The following is a 22,351-nucleotide window of genomic DNA, read 5'->3' as shown; positions in this document are numbered from 1 at the left end:
CCCCTGACAACGAGCATGAAACCCCTGGCAACAAGTATGAGACCCCTGGCAACGAGCATGAAACCCCTGGCAACGAGCGTGAGACCCCTAAAATGAGCATGTATTTGAAAAGTAATTTGAAACCTTACTCTGGGGCATACAATGGTGTTATGGGCATAACTGTCTATGGGGGGGAGGTGGAGGCACATTTTTAACTGTTCACACTGGGAGCCAAATTGCCTAGAAACGGCCCTGCATTAATATTAGCAAAATGCCATGGGGGGAGGGCGCCATAAACTTTTTTCGGCAAATGTTGAGCAAAATGTATAGTTAAGCCACTGCGTGCTTGCGTTCCGACTTTGACAAGTTAGGCACAGTCTCTCCATCTAAAAATGAGCTCTGTAGCTGTGGCTCTGAATCTGAGAACACAGCAGCTTTTACTGATGACCCCACGACACTCCCGTAACATGCCCATGAGACACTCTTTTTGCGTTCACTTCAGGTCACCACCTAGGAACGCCCATCACTCTGCTGCTCCATTTTCAATACCATGTGATCCGATCGCACCAGCATCATTGGGCACGATTCTATTCAACGCGATGTAAATAACGCCGGGAGTGAGCTCCCGGAGCTATTCAATACACCGCGCTGCCAAGTCCAACTAATGATTTCTTCTCTCATCCCTCCGGGGATGAGAGAAGAAATCCGACAAAAGTCCCGGTGCAAGGCTGTTTTCTGCCCTTCGCGCCTGGAAAACAGCCTCGCGCCGGGAAGTTAGGTCGGGGAATGCCCGTTATCGCGCCTAAACACCCTGTTTAAGGCGTGAGAACGAGCCTTCCCCGACCTAACATCGCAATGAATTGAATAGCTCCGGGAGCTATCTCCCGGCGCTATTTAGATCGCGTTGAATAGAATCGTGCTCATTGTGTGTACACTCAGGGTAACACATTTGACGTACTGGCTTTCTGAGGTTCTCGCACATGCGCAGTTCCTAAGGGAACGCCTACCGTCAGAAGCCGGCCCACTGACATCACTAGTGATGTCAGTGGGAGTGATTTTGGCTCTGATAGAGCCAAAATCACTCCGGGCCTTGCGGTTGAAAACCTCAACCGCAGGCTCCGGCTCGTAGTCAAGACCATCGCGGCCATCAAACTGCACGCTCGTATAGGCTGTGGGTGGTAACCCACAGCTATACGAGCGTCCAGGAGGACGCTCCATAGTTATGGAGGACGGCCCTCATTCAGAGCGTGCCTTTATCTCCAACCACTTTATCTCTCTCCAAGGCTTAGTACATAGGCCCAGATTCAGAGCCGGACGCTCTGACTAGAGCGCTCGCTCTGAATCAGGGCCGTCCTAGTTAAACTTGGAGCGGCCTTTTGGATGCTCGCATAGCTGTGGGTTACCACCCACAGCTTATGCGAGCATCCATGATGATGGTCTCGCTGCCGCAAGCCCTGGAGTGATTTTGGCTCTATCAGAGCCAAAATCACTCCCACTGACATCACTAGTGATGTCAGTGGGGCCGGACCCAGACAGTAGGCATTCCCATGGGAACGCCTCCGTCTGGCAGCCACGCCCCTGGCACGCCCACCAAAGGGGGCGTGCTGTCACTCACCATCGACAGCACGCCCCCTTTGGTGCGAGACCCATAACTACGGCTACCCCGTCGTTATTCGGGTCTCGCGCATGCGCATGATGGAGCAGCCTCCGTCGTGCGCATGCGCATTTGGGTAACATCGACCCGCTTGCGAGCGTCCTGCGCTCGCGAGCGGGTCTGAATGAGACCCATAGACCCCTACGTTTTTCATTACATCCTAAAATAATGCACAATGCGCTCTTTTTTTTATTGCAAAGTTCATATATTTTTCAATATATGAATTAAAAAAATTAACAAAAATAATTGGCAATTTCAGACAGTAGACTAGTTTCAGAACAAGCTCATTTGTATAAACAATATACTGTAACATCAAGAAGAGCTTAAAATATTTGAACTTGATAGTAGTGAAAGTTAAGTGTAAAACACTTCAATAACCAAAACACAAGTCAGACAGGTCTCCTGAGTATTAGTACAGACTGCTTTGTCATCCACAGTAAAGCAGACACGCTATTATAAATAAAATATGTTAAACTGACCTTTTAAATGGTTTCCGCCAATTGCATATAGACGATCATTCATTACAGCTAAAGCATGTATTGCTCTCTTAGTGTTCATATCTTGCTTCCGAGCCCAAACATCCATGACTGGATCATAGCAATACAGCCATTGGACGTACTCGCCATTATGAACGCCACCTGCGGATTGAAAGTTTTATCAACAATGATCTCACATCAATTTCATTGTCATACGATTGTTAAACATCACAAAAATTAGACTTATTTTAAACAGATTGTAAACACACACTTAGATCGCAAAAAGTATCTACGCTATTAGCAAAACCCATGGATACGCTTTCAGTGTATCCCGGTTGCTAGAGGATTTAATAGCAGGATAGAGGAGACTTTGCTATAAAAGAAAGAGAAAAGTACAGCTTTTGCAATGCTGGGTGGACAAAAAGTAGCACTAGAAAAACAACTTTTTAATTTTTTTTTTGCCAGCCAATCAAGTGGGTTTTCACTATTTTCTGAGAAGATATATAGAGTTTGGAAATGTTTTTATTTTTTATTTTTATATATTTGTTTGTATGGTATATGGTCTATCATGAAGCTGAGAAAAGCCTTTTTCCTGGCGTTTTCCCCAGACAAAGGGCTTTACTCAGCTTCTTTAAAGTTACTGTATGCAGAAGTTAACACTGGAGGAATCTGAGAGTTCTCAAGTCCTCACCTATTTAGTGCTGCTTACCTCAATCCTCATAGATCTGTATGGGGATGGAGGCTTAACGCAATTCATGAAGCAACAAATAACTTTGAGATGTCATTACCCTATACATGGCAATGGGAGACCTGCGAAGCTGGAAAGGCTTTGCTTAGTACTTGCCAGGTCAATCTATTGTACGTATGAATGGCCAATGCGATTCACTGAGAGTTTTCACTGGCTGCCGGCACCAAGGCAAAAAACCCACACAGAGGAGCCCCAACATGCTAGATACAAGTGTAACTTCAATCTGTATTGCTGTGGTACCCAGATTGTTTGTAATAAAATGCCAGGTCACCCTCATGAGGACCTTACTCTACTCTTAAGCAGGGTACACACCATACAATGGTGTGAGCTAGCGACAGTGCAATGCAATGTGCCGATACATTGCGCACGCCGTACACACTGCGCGATCTAGTATATGACAGCGTGATGTGTTGTTACGTGCTGCATGTAACAGCACCTCGTCTTTCTTTGCATCCTCCCATTTGCTGGGTAGAACAGCAGATGGGACGATGTGATGAACGTCGGATTGGCCATAGACACTATTCGATCTGTACGATACGTCGTTCTGATCTGCGTTGGAGTGATTTATTGTACAATATATCGTACAGTGTGTACCCAGCTTTAGGTATATGCACAGTGAAGCTCCAGTCAGACAAGCACAGTGGAGGCCTGGGAGGCTTATGAGCACAAGCACAGCCTAATTCCACAAAGATAGGAGCAGGCCAATACATCTACAGTAGCAATTTCATCTGATGCTCTGGCTTAATAATTGTGCTTTAAATGTGATTTGGATTTTCACCCCCTGCCCTTACATGTATTTTCTAGTATACTTCATACCTGATATATATATCTTTCCATTGTGCACTGCTCCTGCGTGAGCTGCCAGCGGCTGTGGTAATGAGGACACATAGCACCACTCATTTGTCTCAAGGTTGTAGCATTCCACGCTTGACAAGTAACCGGTTTCATTTCTTCCCCCAATTACATACAGATGCTTATCCAGTCGACATGCATAAAAACTGGCTCTCCTGGAGAACACACATGAAATATACCAATAAGAATTGTACAGTATCTCACGGTAGAACCACAACTTGTGCATTTGTCCTTGATGAATTGCAGAGTGTAAATGTGCTGTGATTCCAACACACTAAATGCAACTTACTAGAGACCGGAAACGCTTTGATGGCTTAGGGATAATTTGTTCTTTGGAAAGGATTTACCAACATTTAAATGACAAAGCAGAGAAGAGAAGAAGATATCCTAACAATTTTAAATTATCTTGACATTCACTATCCTTATGGTCCTTCACGGGTCATTGTTTCCAATTTACTAAAAGAAACAGATCATCAAAATTCTCCAATTATTTTTTTTTGTTTTCTAGTTAATCTGCAAAGAACACAACTATAATGTCCATCTCTCCATTTCATAGCTATCGTTTTAGTAAATATCTACCACCTTATGTAATTATCTATCTATCTATCTATCTATCTATCTACCTGGAAAGTAACTACTATATGATCACGTAATTTTATAGAAGTCAATTGTGCTACCAGGGTGTTTTCAGAATGTTAATGGAAATTTGAGCAGTGGGAGGAAATGCCCACAAATACAGAAATATCAAACTCTACAAAGAGTTCCATGGTCAGAAATTATCGATCATATGTCCCCAGCACTGAAAAGCAGCAGTGCTGACCACTGTGTCACCAACTATCTATCTATCTATCTATCTATCTATCTATCTATCTATCTATCTATCAATCTATCTATCTCATACCAGCCTACCTGTTGAAGCAGAGCCGTAACTAGACTTTTTGTTGCCCTGTGCCAGAAAGAGCATTGGCACCCCCTCCCCCCTATTTTTCAAATAGGGACATAAGACGTGCACCCGAAAAAATGGCCATGGTCTCATGGGGAAAGGCCAGGGAAGAGATAGGGGAGGCCAGGAGATGCTGGGGATAAAAGAAGATGAAGCTACAAGTGAGAATGAAAATAAGCAGGAAAAGTGACAGGCCCAAACAGCACCCAATGCCCTACACTGCCCTGTGCCATGGCACAGGTCGCACTACCCTAGTTACGGCCCTGTGATGAAGGGGGCAGGTGTGTAGAGTGATGGCCCGAATCTGCTTCATTGCACAATTTGCAGTTGTTCATGGAGCGATTGTACAAATCACATTCATGCAGGGCCTTATGAAGCACTTTGTCCACTTCATAACCGGGGTCGTAAATAGGGGTGTGCAAGCGGTGCAGTCGCCCAGGACGCAGGGCCCTGGGGTGGCATTGTCGGTGCCTCACGGCCCCTGCATTTGGCGTGTAGGGTGCCAAGAATGGCACCCTGTAGCCAGGATTGCTGTTGCACCCTGCAGCTTGTACAGCTGCCCCGAGTGCTGCATTTCCTATTGAACCTGTGAACTTCCTATAGTCCTGTTGAACCGGTGCCCTCAGCATGTCATTCTGAATAATCAATTTATGGGGGTCTGAAATTATATATATAACCCAACAATTTTAATAGATATTAATTAATAATAAAAATAATTCTTTCAATGACATTCCGCTAATTGTGCACAGCTCACATTAGGTATATGGTTAAAAAGCATAGCTCTTCAATTGGATTAGAATGTATACACTATGGAGTATATTTACTAAGGTGAGAGTTTTTAGAAGTGGAGATGCTGCCCATAGCAACCAATCAGATTGTACTTAACATGTAGCTAGCACCAATCTGATTGGTTGCTATGGGCAACAACTCCACTTCTGAAAACTCTCACTTTAGTAAATATAGCTCATAGTGTATACATTCTAATCCCATTGAAGGGTTATACTTTTTACCTGTATCAATGCCGGAGCAATTTTACTATATCTATCTATCCTAGGGTCACGTTGGGAGACCTTTACTCTTTGGTTGCACTTTTAGGCAATATACCTAGGAGTCTGCCACAATCTCTATTTTATAATATACTTTATTGCAAAATTGGTAAGAGTTACAAGTAATCATGATTTTAATCTGATGTAATTTGTGGCACAAATTGTTAGACAAAGATTTACTGGATTTAGGAGCTCATCCAAACAAATGTTTCTTGTCTCCAACATTCTTGTTGCAAAACAGTAATTACGAACATGTATGAAGAAGAACAGTGGTACATGTCAGTGAAGCACACACCTACCTTTCTTGCATAGGTGGGAGCTGTATCCAGCTGTTAAATCGTGGGTCATACCGACTCACAAAATTTGTACTGTGTTTTCCTGCAACAAGAGAACAATGTTATACTGTATGTAAATAACAATAATTTAATATCTGTTTCTTACACATACCATATGACTGACCAGCAAAATACAATATGTATCTATAGAATAAATATTAACCTCATGTGTGAGTCACATAACATCACAGCGTATAGTATATAGTATTTATATATCTATTACTACATTTTTTCATATTTATTTCTGTATAAATAATTTTTAGTCCCAGCAGAAAAAAAAAAAAGTGCCACAATAATATAGGTATATATTAGACATAGAAATATTTACGGATATATTTATAATTATCAGAGGCTCTCCCTACAATGTGTAAGAAGAAAAGGGATCTCTTATGTGATCACTTTGCTTCTATGTTCGCGACCTAGCCGCGCCACTGCGCATGTGTGAGCTGCCATTGTCGAGATAGGATCCCTTTCCCAATAACTTCTGTATCTCCATCTGTCCATGCGTTAGTTACCGGGGCCAAGGAAGCATTTTGGAGCTTGGTAAATTTGGCATTTTAGTGTTTGAAAATGGGGGACCACAGCAGATATAACTAATATATGCTCCTCTCCTCCCATACATGCATCCAGTGGATCCTTAGTATTTATGGGTAGCCTTCGAAAACGGGTGTTTTGGGTGGCATATCCCGCAAATATTTTTTTATAAATATGCCCCTAAATATTATATTATACACTATACATGGAAACTACAACATGATATGAACAAGCAGCCAGGACAATGAACAGAACAAGCAACTATGCAAACAATAGCAAGAAATGTCCTCACTGCCATTCTCTATAACTAGCTGTGATCTGTGCAGAAAATAGCAGAATAAAGGGCTTTTCCACCTTCGGATTATTTTGATCTATTGGTTTGTACTGTGCACGTCCTCATGTAGCTTTTACAAAATACATCACTTTATCATTTCTAGAAAAGGATAAATCTTAAAAATAAAGCAATTAAACCATAGCAGAACATTTGCCTTGTTAAGATGCACATCCCCATATATTTGTCATGTTTTTCATGTTAACATTCATTATCAGAAACCATTAATCCATGACACTAAAACACATTGCTTTAATCATAACCATGCAAAGAGATGCAGACCCTCAGCTCAGGAGATGGAGATTACCATGGTCTGGTCTGTACACTATTACTTCTGGTTTGTAATAAGAAAGCAAAATGTACAATAAGTTTTTAAAGACACGTGATTGTGTCTTTAATGTTGTGGCTCAGAGTTAATCTGTTGCAAGACTATATGCTGTACATATGTCATATGTATGACTGCAGCGCAAATACCCTTATGTTCCATTTGCATGTACAATGTCATTTTCTCCCCTTAAAGTCAGTTTAGAGTGTTCATATTTATTGCTGCTTTTTTCTTTCCGAGTCAACACTTTTAAATATTAATGTATTTTACACTTTCAAAATTACTCAGCCCAGCATTAGGATGCACAGCAATTTAACATGGTCTGATGACTTCTTCGTGTCTTTGGACGGATTTCATTTATTAAAGTAAGATTATTTAAATGTAATATCTGGGGCTGATGTTTCCCTGTATTGCCATCATTTCAGATTATCCAAGAAGAATAGATGAATAAAATATCTGTGCATGGTTTAACTCTGATGCAACAATACATTTAGCCCTGAATAATGAACATGAAAGAGGAACATGCTAGAGATGGAACAAGATAAAATGGAAGAAGTGAATGCTCACCATCCAGCTACCCATCCAACTCTAATGTGCTGTACTAACCTTACTTATCATTCCCCAGAGCACCTAAGGAGAGCTGCACACTTCACATGGGTACTTTTTGGCATTTGCAGGAGGTGCAGCAATGTTATTTGCTCACCATAGTTCTGCCATTCCCCTGCGCCATGCTGCAATCAGTGTCATCACACAGCTAGGTATAATGACCAGCAGCGCCTCCTACCCTGTTGGACCAGGGGGCTGCCCGAGCTGCAGTCTGGAGAGGAGCCAGTTGGGACCCGGCGGCTGCACAATGGATGTGACAGGTTCCGGGACCGATGCATGCACACAAACACTAGCTTCCAGGGACTGCATCAGCTGTAGCCCCTTGAAACCGGGTAGAGCTGCTGGAAAGGCAGAGGCGTGGCTAACTATTGGAAGCGCTCTCTCTGGCAGTCCCAGGGAAAGAAAACATCTCCCTCCAGGAAATGCCTGTCCTGTGTGTGATTGGCAGGTAACACTTCCAATGGGAAGCCACTGCCAGTGAAGCAATTGCACTGGCTCACTGGGGGTGGTGGATATTTTTCTGGATTGATGGGCTGCAGCCCTTAGGTAGAATCCGCCACTGAAATAATGACACATTTTGTAGCAAATTGAATTATCATGTCCCCACCCCATTAATTTCACAAGGAAAGTGGATATTATACGGGATTGTGCCAAATTCACGAGTCTCCCAGTAGACCAGCACACATGGCTGGTGCAATTTGGATTGTTGCATTTCATGCTTTTTTTTGTCTTGTTTTATGTAACTGCAGCTATGTGTAATTCTTTCCAAAGGAACACTTAATTGTTATTGCGTTATTGTGAGGTATTTCACGGAATCATGTAGGGCCTGATGCTGAGTTGAGAGTTTGCCTGTCTATGTAGCGTAAAATCCACAAATTTGTCCAGTGAATGCTCACCATAAAAGCATATTCAGATTAGCTCACATCTGACACCAGTGCTTTTCCGATTAGAAAGGTGAAACGGGGAAGCAAAGGTCGATAAAAAGTAGGTAAGTGCAGTATATACGCTATTGTATATGGGCATAAATCCGCAATTTTTTAAAGCTTAATTTTTGGATTAATGTTTGTAACCTTCTATTTGCGTGCTGGACAATTCAGCCCACTTATATCAATTAAGATTGAAATCATAGTAATCTGGGCTCTAACTTTACCTTCCCTCCTCCTGTAATAGAACTTCTCATGACTAAGTGGTATTATGACATACTAAGGCAGTGTTGTCTAAGTATTGTCATGAAAGTATTTCTCTCAATAATAATACTACTGATAACAAAAGGGCTGGCTCCGGGGGTCAGAGCACCCTGTGCCCGCTCAGTTAATAGCGCCCAATACTTGCGCGCGACCACAAATGAGAGCGTGGCCTAAATACCATAGGCCATGCCCCCTAAGTGATGTTATTTAGTGGCGTGTCCGCATGGCATGTGTCCAAATAACGTCAGGCTGGGGGTAAGCCCAGCACTCCGTCACTAGCTGGGCTTCCCCCAGCCCTCTCCCGGCACTGAATGGATGCCGCGCGCATGTGCGCAGCATCCATTCAGCTACTCTGGGGTCCGGCACCGCTGCACAGCTGTGGCAGTGGGGGTCCCCAACCACCCGATTTGACCACCCATGGGCCACTTCGGCCCATAGGTGGAACAGCAGGACAACACTGTCCCACTAAAATCAGGATGTTGTGGAGGAGTGCGCCCTCTATGGGGTGGTGCCCCCGTTCGACCGCACTGGTCGAACACCCCAAGAGCTGGCCCTGAATAATAATTACAATATATATACAAATATATATATATATATATATATATATATACAGATATATACACACACACATATATATATATATATATATATATATATAGAACTGAGCTAGAGGGCCCACCATGCTTATACAACCTGGTGCATATGTATCTGTAGAAAACCACAATAACTTCTCTGTTTAAAGTGCAACGTGCAGCGTGTATAAGTTTAGTGATGATAAACCTCTTACATGCTTATAGTAATAGCAAATAAATAAATAAATATATCATGTGTAAAATAGTGCAATCCAAAGTACACACATGAGTACATTGAAATATAACCCTACACATGATTAACAATTATAAATATAAAAAAGGAATGATTAAAATGGACTAAATGTAAAATATATGAAAACAGTTTTATTAAAGACAAAAAGTAGACCCTAAACATGTATGGCAACATACACACAGAGCCCATAAATAAACATACTCATAATCTATTTTTTTTTTTTTTTTAAAAGACAGAAAATTCATAAACGCATCTTATATATAGTAATAAAAAACAGCTTATCTGATGGTAAACAATGGTAAGTTTATGAAAGGTGGAAACCAGGACCAACTAACGCGTTTCGTCTTAGGTATCAGACTCCTTCAAGTTCCCTTGAAGAAGTCTGATACCTAAGATGAAATACATTGGTGGATCCAAACGTCCATGTCCTGACGTGGTAGTAGATATCGCCCCGTATTGATTTTCTGTATGTATGTACTAGAGGTCTTAGTAGAACACTGTGGAATAGTACAGCACATTTCTTCTTTTTCTTTTGCAGATATTGAATAACAAACGAACAATATCACTAAAAGTACATGCAATGCTAAGTCAGGATCTATATTTCGTAATTTAGTTATTTATAAGGGTGTAGTATATCATGTCGGCATTCAGAATGTCAACACCAGAATGTCAACATGATCTGAATATTGACATTCAGGGTGTCCACATGGTTACAATGTCGACATTGACACTGACATTATGAATGTTGATAGTACTATGGCAGCTTGACCCTATCCCTAATGCTCATATGTTCATAGCATAGACATGTATAATGTTGAACATGTTACAATTTTGTCACTGTCGACATGTGGAATGTCGACATTCTGACCAAATATTCCAACAATCTGAATGTAGACATTCTGAACACTTGACATTTAGTGTTGACATTCTGAATGTCGATATAGTAAAAATATGCCATCTATAAGTGTATATTTATTTTGTAGCTCTTCAGTCAGATTTCTTTATTTTTGAGATTATGTAAAACCGCAAACTAAAGTAAAAATCAAAATAATAAAACAGTTATTAGGAATAAAGCATTTTGCAAACACATAGCATTTATATTTAATATTGATATTATACTGATGTGTTCTTTTACACTGGGGCTCAAGTCGCAACAAATAACCCCTCTTGGAGAGCCGGGTCCGGTGTGACTAATCCGAGCTTATTTCTCGGCCAAAATGTGTGTCTTATATGCATAATTAAAAATATTGGTGTGACTAAATCTGTGTAAAAAGGGTTCCGATAAGAGCAGTTGCAGCTTTTTGCCATGCCAAGTACTATTGTGCTTCATCTGCGTCTTTGTACGTGTGTTATACACTGTGAGTGGCTTTTCTCTGCATCTGCCAAAGGCACAAAATTGAAAGAAAAGTATGGTACGCTACTCGTCTCGGAGTGTCTCAGTCACGCCTGGCGTCTTTTGCATATATGATGCTCAGTGTATGAGGACACATCTGTAGCATATGTCATAGTATGGAGCACGGTAACTTGACATTCTTACCATTAGGATTCCACTGGTCTTCTCCTCCCAACACAAACAAGAAGTTTTCTACTTCCACCACACAATGATGAGCACTGTTGTATGGCATGACTGAAAAACAATAATAACTTTAAGCAAACCGATAATAACTTTAAGCAAAATTATAACGTAAATATTCTGATAACATACAATAAAGTTCTCAAAGCAAACCGTTTATATGTTTTTCCATTAAAAAAGCACCATACCAGGTTCTGCTAGGTTTCCAATAGGCCTATGGTCTGACCAAATCTATTATATTACACTAAAAATTATAAATGGACGCAAGTTCACTTCTTGGTACAGCCCCAAACAGTCATATAACACCACAGCTCTGGCTGTCAGCATTAGCAGTCCACTTGGCGCCATCATACCCTAGCATCCAGGGCCCACTGGCACCTGTAGTCCACCCAAGATTGAATAGGCCCTCAGCCAACCCCCACAACCTAAAGAGATGGTGACCACTGACCATATACACCAGTGTGGGGGGTATATTTCTGCCATTTCGCTATTTGAAAAGTAACAACTGGAGTTCAGATACAGAACATTGTTAGGGTTTTACATTTTTCTTATGACTTTTTATGTTTCTTGCTCTTTTCTTTATAGATTCTAAAACAATAAAATAAAAACTCCAGCATGCTACCACAGGAAAGACCTTTGTGTCCTGAACAAACTGTGTAGAAATTATACACAAATAAAATGTAAAATTTAGTCTGGTTACTAAGCCAACCGTATCTAAATGTAAAAGATTTAAGGTTGTTACAAATGGTGAGAGTCTGTAAAACGAGTAATAGGCATATACAGTCAAAACTAGTCAGAAATTCGATCAAATATCACCGGTTTGTTGACCTTGCATATGTTTACATTACAATCGGCTACAGACCCGATCAAAGTTGCAGTTTTAAATTTGAAGATTGATATAACTGTTTGCAATTTATTTTCAAGTTTTGCCCATATTGAGGTTCCTGTTCCAGGTTTACTTTAAAATAATACAATAAAAATATTATTTTTGTTAATATCAAATAAAAAATGTTATTAAGCAGCACTAACTGTCTTAACAGATTACCATTCTTATTCAAGGTTCGCTGTCTACAATAAACATAACAAATGTATTCATATTTAACTTCAATGTGATTTCCTTATGTTACATGTCTGTAATCTGGTTTAATAGTACAGTCAACCAGACTTAATTTTCTACATTTTTAAATGGTTCTAAATTCTGAGAAACTACACTAAGTTTTAGAACTTTTTTACCAATCTGCCAAACCGGCTCCAGAATCGAACTGGTACAAGCATCCTGATAGTTATAGAATTCCTTGGTGACTCTTAAAATCCATATTGCTATATTATTATTATTATTATTATTATTATTATTATTAGTGTTACTATTATAACAATTTTAACAGTTCCACTTATCTAAGCAGGTGATCAAATGAAATACCACTTCCCTATTCAGATTATTTTATTGTGCTTATCTAGGAAAAACAAAATGAAGCAAATATCTATTTTTCTAAATAATGGTAATCTAATACTCAGAGAGAAACCTCAGCCCTTGTGCAATCCCATTTCCCTTCCAGGTCTAGTTGTCATGGGAATCTTGTACATACTGATTTCTTTTCAATTTTGCAAAGCAATATATGCTTCAATTTATTTGGATTAGTTTAACCATCCTAGAAGTGTCACGTCCTGGGCTGTACGTTATACCTGTCCATAAATGTCATGTCCTATCCTTCGGAAAACATACAAATGTACCGCTATGGTATCATGTAAAGTAGCTGAAGCATTAGTCAGAAAATGATGTCCTTGCACATCTCATCAAATGGACACCTTACATCTAGGTGAGGACAAAGAGGGAAGCGATGTGCATGTTGAGGCTGGAAATTTATTGCTGGACACGGATCAACAGAGCACTTAGAAAACCAGTGCAGTGGGAAATCAATATGACACTGGGCCAGATCTTTCTCTATAAACTTCTGCCAAAGAGAAAAAAATAAAAAGCCAGCAGAACTCACATGTGAATTTTTTCAGTTATACATCTCTCATTTCATGTGGTGATTTACTATCTCCTTCTTACAAAATGCAGCAGTGCAATATGGAATGTGTAATGATAATTTTTATCATTTTGATGCTACAGGCTTTCCAAACTTGGCTAGGGTTTAGGGAAGATTTATCAAACTTTAACTCCCACACAGATCTTCTTTTGTATATTATGGCTTTTATCATTTCTAACACAAGGGTGTTATCGATATCATGTGAGGCTGTGTCTCATTAACTATCAAAGATGAATTTCCCTATTATTCCAGATAGAGAATATTTGCAGTATTTGTTTTAAAGTTGTATATTTTGCCAAGGTGCAAAATTTAAAGCAGTGTTTGTAAGAAATAGTTTATTAATTTGCACCACTATTGTCACATTTTTATTTGGCATACAGTAATTGTATATCTGCCTTTAATATTTTACTGTGTTGTAGAGTTTATATAGATCAAAGGGAATTTGCACTGCCAGATGAATTAATGTTATTAGATTAGATGTCCTCTTTCAACTTTTACTAAATACATTGCTCTCTGCCTCATGTGCTTTTCAGTCATGTGCATATTTCATCATTTAGCTGAGATGTTTATTTCCATTGCACTTGTACATAACACAGAGCTGCTCTTCAGATATTACAGTCTCCAATGCAGAGGGAATAGGAGAACTGTGTCGTGTACAACGGCAACAACAACAACAACAAAAAAACAACACAATTCGTACCTATGTTATAGAGAATTGTCTGAAAAGCACACAAGACATGAAATGTATATAGTAAAATCTGTAGTATAATCCAATAAATTAACTTAACCTGTCCTAAAATAAAATCCTTTAAAAATAATTTTTCATTTTTGGGACGTTCCGAAAAATCCAAATCTCTGCTGGTAAGTGGCACCTCTTGTTGGATGAAATTGGCAGCAATAACTTACCTACTGTTGTAAAGTGGACTCTGAAAGGGATAGGGCTTATGGGAAAAGATGGGGTTTTGGTAGGAATTAGGAGTTGTATGGTGTCTTAAGGATTGTTTTGTGTGAAGTGTTCAGGTATCCAATGTGGCTTTATTCTTCCTGGGTATATTTTGGAAGCAGGGGCAGAACTATGGGGGACAATGGAGGCGCCTGCCGCCAAGCTCCAACTCTGAAGGGGCACCTCCTCCATTGTCGACAACATATTCACTCCACTTATGGCTGTAACTATGTACCCGGAGTGTACCATCATGGTCGCCCAATACATGGCACCCGAGAAGCCACCATACACTAGTGGAGAGCTCCATGTCACACCATCAGCTGCCGCCTTCGTCTGTCTATAGCCTGTCTACATGCGGATTGCTACATTACAGTGTCAGCGGCTGTGACGGGGGGGCGCCAAATTATAACTTGCCTCTGGACGCAAAGTAATCACCAGTTCTGCCAGTACAATGGTTGGCAATAATTATCTGACAATCTCGGGTTTTAAAGATTTTTCCCTGAAAATTTTATTCCAGGAAATGTCCCCACAATACATATTATATTGATTATTACAGTTATTCTCCAGATTTATATTTATATGGTAATGTCTACTGAAGTTAAGTATTAAAAAGCAGAAATATCTGAGAGACAAATTTAGTACATATAAGATCATGGGAATAGTAGTGCTCCAAGATCCATCAAGACTGCTATTATGAAGTGCTTAGATGGGGATGTTTGCAAAAGGTCAAAATGTTGACATTGTCAGAATATTGACACGGTTATGCTTCGGGCGGGAGGATTAGGGAAAGGCTGTGGGGGGAGGGTTAGGATTGGGCTGCTGGGGAGGTTATGAATAAGCTGCAGGGGGAGTTTAGGTTTATTCTCTGGGCGGGAGGATTAGGGATAGGCTGCAGGGGGAGGGTTAGGATTAGGCTGCCGGGGAGGTTATGATTAGGCTGCAGGGGGAGTTTAGGGTTAGGCTGTGGGCAGGAGGGTTAGGGATAGGCTGTGGGGGGAGGTTAGAGTTAGGCTCCAGGGGAAGGTTAGGGTTAGGCACTAGAGGGAGGGGTAGGGTTAGGGGGTAAGGAGTATGGTTAAGTATTGGAGAAGAAATATTCACCCCAACATCAGAGGATCTGAGGTCTGACACTGTGGTCACAGTCACATGACCACAGGGACCTGGAAGACGCAGCTGGAGCTGTTACAGCCGGTGAGACTTGGGTCTCAAAAATCCACAGGCTAAATATAGTATTAATGGCATTATACTGGAAACTACTGAAGAGGAAAGAAACCTAGGAGTTACTATTTCAGGTGACTTAAAAGCAAACAAACATTGTAACAATGCAATGAGTAAGGCAAGTCAGATGCTTGGTTACATAGAGAGAGGAATCAGTAGCAGAAAGAAAGAAGTGATAATACCACTGTATAGGTCATTGGTACGTCCTCATCTCCAATACTGTGTTCAGTTCTGGAGGCCATATCTCCAGAAGGATATTAATACATTAGAGACTGTACAAAGAAGGGCAACTAAAATGGTGCAAGGTCTATACCACAAAACGTACCAGGAAAGACTAAAAGATCTTAATATGTATAGTTTGGAGCAGAGAAGGGATAGGGGGGACATGATAGAAACGTTCAAATATAGAAAGGGTTTTAACAAGGTAAAGGAAGGAGACATTCTTCAAAGAAAGAGAAGTATTAGAACAAGAGAACATGTTCTGAAACTGAGGGTGGTAGGTTCAGGGGAAATTCGAGGAAAAATTACTTCACAGAAAGGGTAGTGGACAGGCGGAATAGCCTCCCATCAGAGGAGGTAGAGGCTAAGACAGTAGAGCAATTTAAATAATGCATGGGATAGACATAAGGATATCCTTCAGAAGACGTAAGGATCAATAAGGGTTGAGGTAACAATATGTTTAAAAATGGGGCAGACTAGATGGGCCAAGTGGTTCTTATCTGCCGTCAAATTCTATGTTTCTATGTTTGAGAGCAGATAAATCACCGCTGGGCCGCCAGGGACGATATGTCAACATTCTAACATGTTGACATTTCATCGTTGTCAACATGATGAATGTTGACATCATGACTGTTGACATATCAGACCCAAACCGCTTACATGTACTATCCCTAGTTTATTAATACTGTATGACTATTACTGAATAAGGAGATTATTTTCTTCTGACAAATCAATATAACAGCAATGCTGTAATCAGCCTGCATTTACATGCACCCCACTGCCCGTCCAGCCTCTAGAGTTATAAGGAGGTGCAAGTGCCAGGTACACATGTCTGCAGTGGAGCTTATGTGTGCATTCTCTTTGTGAGCATGCCCAAGGCAGAATCCAACCTTAACTAAAGGGTATTACAGCCCTGACACTTTGGCTTAACAAGGAATAAAATTTGATCGTGTTGTCAAGAATCTGAGTGCCACTGCTTTGCATCTTTTTTTAATATATACTTTATATATATATATATATATATATATATACATACATACTGTATATAAACTAGTGACCTGCCCCGGGTTTGCATGGGGGCAATTTTTAAATTATGGCGATAGTCTTTTTTAACCGAGGTATTGTAAGATTGCCTTATAGACAACATTAGTCATTTTCTTTCCTGATGTCAGCACAAAAAGATTTAGGGGTCTATTTACTAAGCAGTGTTAGGAGACAGAGTGGAAAGTGATAAGAAAGTGATAAGGTGCCAGCCAATCAACTCCCAACTGTCATTTTTCAAACACAGCCTGTGAGATGACAGTTGGGAGCTGATTGGCTGGCACCTTATCACTTTCTTATCACTTTTCACTCTGTCTCCTAACACTGTTTAGTAAATAGACCCCTTAGTTTTGACGTGACACGCGAAATGGCAACGTAAAGTTGTCCATAAAAAAAATCAGTCTCTGCTTAGGTCATCTCCAGCCAAGTTAAGTGTCTGTCCCGGTGTTGTCATGCCAAAGCAGCCTCTTACCGGGCATTAGATTCGTTTGAAATTAAAGAATCATTTTTCACATAAATGAAATAGGAACTGTACAAAAATGGAAAAACTTAAATTTTGGGCCATATGTAATAGAGTGAGAGTTTAGCAGTAAACTATGACACTTTTTAAACTTGGCCAATGTAATAGAGTGTTTGAGTACATGCAAACCCACCTGTTTTTAGACTCATAAAACACGATTTAAACTCTCATCCAGATGTTTTCCCATTTTGAAGATAAAACTCGACCAATGTGAGAGATTATTGCTAAACTCACATTTTCTAAACTCTTATCCTATTACATTTGGTCCCTTGTATCAGTAAACAGGGCTTACATCAGTTTTTGTGGAGAAGCTAGATAATACAGTACCTAACAGATAATACAGTACCTATCAATTTCTACATGGTATAAAATAAAGCACATCATTGTGATAGATCTTTAACGGTTTAGGCAGCGTAAGCCAAGAAATCGCTCAGACGTTCGTTTTTCCATGGACATGCTTCACTAAATTTATCACTGCTCTGCTCCCTTTTGTCGTTCAGTCACCTAAACCTTCCTCGACAAATGATCTATAGAATTGTGAAAACTGCATTAAAATCTGTCCGATGATTCTCAAGATTAACCCAAACAAACAGACAGACGCCCACCAGGGACAGTTTTTTCATTGACTTGCTTCACTAAAATCGTCACTGCTCGGCTCCCTTCTGTCCTACATTAATGTTTCATACACCTAGACCTTCCTCTGCAAATGCTCTTTACCAGACAGACACCTACCAGGACTTTATTTTTTTTTGGAAGTCAAATTTTGTCAGCTTATTACCCAGGTGCTCATTAAGTGATATGCTTGGATATGGTTCTGTCTCTTTAACCCCTCTTTATCTGAACCCATGGAAGAAGCATTATTTGTATTTAAAATCTGTGCGATAGCTGGAGTCAAATGAGGCAGAGCAATACTCATAATTTTGAATGTCAGTGTAGGCACTGACCAGAAGGGGAGACCGTGACGTGGTTTGTCAGCTTGACAAATTATTGAAATATTGTGGAACTAACATTTTCTGAATTTAAATATATTACAGTTTGGAATATAAGCAGGTGAGTGCTGAGTATGTACAGTGCATCCAGAAAGTATTCACAACGCTTCACTTTTTCCACGGTTTGTTATGTTACAGCCTTATTCCAAAATGGAATAAATTAATTTTTGTCCTCAAAATTCTACACACAATACTCCATAATGACAACGTGTAAGAAGTTTTTTTTAGGATTTTTGCAAATTTAATAATAATAATAATTAATAATAATAATAATAATAATAATAATAAAAAACACTAAGAAATCACATGTACACAAGTATTCACAGCCGTTTCCATGAAGCTCAAAATTGAGCTCAGGTGCATCCTGTTTCCACTGATCATCCTTGAGATGTTTCTACAGCTTAATTGGAGTCTACCAGTGGTAAATTCAGTTGATTGGACATGATTTTGAAAAGCATACACCTGTCTATGTAAGGTCCCACACTTGACAGTGCATGTCAGAGCACAAACCAAGCATGAAGTCCAAGGATTGTCTGTAGACCTCAGAGACAGGATTGTCTCGAGGCACAAATCTGGGGAAGGGTACAGAAAAATATCTGCTGCTTTTAAGGTCCCAATGAGCACAGGGGCCTCCATCATCCATAAATGGAAGAAGTTCGGAACCACCAGGACTCTTCCTAGAGTTGGACGGCCGTCTAAACTGAGCAATTGGGGGAGAAGGGCCCTAGTCACGGAGGTGACCAAGAACTCAATTGTCACTCTGTCAGAGCTACAGCATTCCTCTGTGGAGAGAGAAGAACCTTCCAGAAGGACAACCATCTCTGCAGCAATTCACCAATCAGGCCTGTATATTAGAGTGGCCAGACGGAAGCCACTCCTTAGTAAAAAGCACATGGCAGCCCATCTGGAGTTTGCCAAAATGAACCTGAAGGACTCTCTGGTCTGATGAGACAAAGATTGAACTCTTTGGCGTGAATGCCAGGCGTTATGCTTGGAGGAAACCAGGCACTGCTCATCACCAGGCCAATACCATCCCTACAGTGAAGCATGGTGGTGGCAGCATCATGCTGTGGGGATGTTTTTCAGCGGAAGGAACTGGGAGACTAGTCAGGATAGAGGGAAAGATGAATTCAGCAATGTACAGAGATATCCTGGATGAAAACCTGCTCCAGAGCGCTCTTGACCTCAAACTGGGGCCACGGTTCATCTTTCAGCAGGACAATGACCCTAAGCACACAGCCAAGATATCAAAGGAGTGGCTTCAGGACAACTATGTGAATGTCCTTGAGTGGCCCAGCCAGAGCCCAGACTTGAATCCGATTGAACATCTCTGGAGAGACCTGAAAATGGCTGTGCACCGACGCTTCCCATCCAACCTGATGGAGCTTGAGAGGTGCTGCAAAGAGGAATGGGCGAAACTGCCCAAAGATAGGTATGCCATGCTTGTGGCATCATATTCAAAAAGACTTCAGGCTGTAATTGCTGCCAAAGGTGCATCAACAAAGTATTGAGCAAAGGTTGTGAATACTTATGTATGTGTGATTTCTTAGTTTTTTTTTAATTAAATTTGCAAAAATCACAAAAAAACATTTTACACGTTGTCATTTTGGGGTATTGTATGTAGAATTTTGAGTACAAAAATGAATTTATTCCATTTTGGAATAAAGCTGTAACATAACAAAATGTGGAAAAAGTGAAGCGTTGTGAATACTTTTCGGATGCACTGTATGATTTTATTTAGATATACAGTAGATATATATATATATTTGACAAGCATTTTTCTTAGGCCATGAAAGACACCATAATAAAGAAAAAAAAAAACCACAATTATAGCATACTATTACCACTTATCCTCAGATGAAAAATACATATGCCACATAGCATAACAATTTCCAGAGTCAAATATGGGATCAGATCTCTAATCATTCTCCAAGTATTTTGTTATAAACACCAATAGGAATTAATTGCCTCTTAGCTAAAGTTCACTTTATTTATCCTGTTGTAACATACATAGCCACCTACCCCAATCTTACCACTTGTCAATGTTATGGCTATATAACTGAGATTGAAGAGAGAAGGTCTTGGACCGTTATTAGTCCTTATAGTATAATAATCCATCTGTGTGCAAGTTTGATACCAATGGCTCTATAAGAGCCAATGGACACTGTAATTTAGTATGCTGCCACTAGGTGGAGATGTAATGTGCTAAAAAGGGACAAGCTGGCAATAAGAAAACAATTCAGTGGGTGCATACGTGCAGTGTAGACTGAGAGATGTTGAGGAGTGGAGCAGGAGAGCGGGGTGATGTGTCGCAGGTCTGAGGAGAAAGACTGGGCAAGCGGATGCAGAAGTGGTGCTAAGTGCAAAGGGCCACTGAATACCCACTGATGATGTGCTGGGGTCCGCTGCAGAAGCATCAGTAGAGTGAGTCTGAACTCCAGAGACAGTGTGACAGCTCTGGGAGCTGCAGCACAGATCTGCAGAGGCTGTGTGAGTTAAAGCTATTAAAGAGAGACTTCCCTATTGCAAGCTTATTGAAAGCATATTGCAAGAATATTGAAAGCACATTGAGAACATGTTGAAAGTCAATTTATCGAACATTGAAAGCATATTGAAAGTACTGACAGGGTGATATATGTCCTGCTTTAGTTACTATTAAACCAGTGACTGAGTCTATTAGTATAAAAAGAGGAAGCCATTTTGTGAGAGAATTATAAGATGATTAAAGTGCACTTTAGGACTCAGCTGTTGATACTACTGAGTGCTGAAGATAATTGTGCTACTGAAGGTGGAACTGGGTTTATTGTGCTTTATCACTGGAAAGTCAAAATTATTGTTCTCTGTATTCAAAGAAAGACCAGCATTAGATTCCAATACTATTACTTTTGCCTATTATGGATTACAAGTACATGCATGTTATAGGACAGTGACCACCTAGCAAGAGATATCTCCAACGACTTTAAAGTAAATGACTGATCATTCTGGGGCTTGCTAGTCTGTTGAGTAATAAACTGTTTTGCTATTTTCTCATATATGTGTTATTGAAGTTATTACGTGTTTATAGTGTTATAGCGTGTTGAGGTAATTTAGAAACCATATTTTTCATAGTTATATATGGCCAAAGAGGTGCTGCATGAGCTATTCTAAAGAAGTCTATTTAACTATTATAGATAATTATTGCCTATTTACTAGCGTATTGCCCGTGGCTGATTGGGCCATTTGGAGCATAGGACAGTTCCTGCTGGGCTGGTCCCCTGCAATCCTCAGTGGCTAGCCACAGCTGCTGGCTCCTTCCCCACCCCCCCTTGCCAGGCCGTTTCATACTTGGTGTCAGCTGCCCTCTTCCAGAATTGCATTTCACTGTGAAACACAAACCAGAAGCTGTCATCTGCTCCGGCTAGCAGGTACTTCCGGGTGCTGTTATCCGGAAGATGGACCACCAGGGAGCCCAGCAGTTGCCTCTCTGACATTGTCCTGTGGGCCGGATGAGGACTGCAAGACAATTGGATCCGACCCGCACCCCCTGCACCACACTAGTAACACCATTGGGGACAGACGTAACTGCAGCAAATGAGGCAAGGAAGGCTGTTGCTGCTTGCAACTCAGAATCAGTCCTTTTGAGGATGGATCCCACACTCCTCAACAGACCCTGCCTTTATTAGGACTGCTTCCACAAATTTCCTGGGCTGGTTTTCTATACCAATCCACCCCTACATATTGCTTACTACTGTCTTGTATCTGTCATATTTCATTTATATTGGATTGACTGTCCTTTGTATGGCGATCCTTATTTTCTCCATCATGACCTCCCTGGACTCACATCCTCTTACACCCCTTTTAATAAATCTACTTGATTATTCTATTCATCAAGGCTGTCATGTTATGTCATTTTAATGTGTGTCTGGGGCTAGCCTTTCTGCTACAACCTGAGGAGGATAAGCTCATGGATGTATTGGCAAAAGGGAAGAAGGAAAATC

General features: G+C 40.5%; 1 protein-coding gene across 1 annotated transcript in view; it reads right to left on the bottom strand.

Moving 5' to 3' along the window:
• The window catches only part of KLHL14 (kelch like family member 14), a 134,630-nt gene that overhangs the window by 25,032 nt on the left and 87,247 nt on the right, over positions 1 to 22,351 (bottom strand). The window contains exons 4-7 of the mRNA XM_088469773.1: positions 11,379 to 11,468; positions 5,998 to 6,076; positions 3,674 to 3,864; positions 2,113 to 2,271 (exon numbers count right to left, since the gene is read on the bottom strand). Of these exons, the coding sequence (XP_088325899.1) occupies positions 2,113 to 2,271; positions 3,674 to 3,864; positions 5,998 to 6,076; positions 11,379 to 11,468 (519 nt within the window). The remainder of the gene's footprint in view (positions 1 to 2,112; positions 2,272 to 3,673; positions 3,865 to 5,997; positions 6,077 to 11,378; positions 11,469 to 22,351) is intronic.

This window comes from Taudactylus pleione, unplaced genomic scaffold (assembly GCF_031769625.1).
Source record: "Taudactylus pleione unplaced genomic scaffold, aTauple2 ptg000093l, whole genome shotgun sequence".
Taxonomy (NCBI): domain Eukaryota; kingdom Metazoa; phylum Chordata; class Amphibia; order Anura; family Myobatrachidae; genus Taudactylus; species Taudactylus pleione.
Note: the sequence above shows the minus strand (reverse complement) of the source record. Positions and strands in the feature narration are given on the sequence as shown.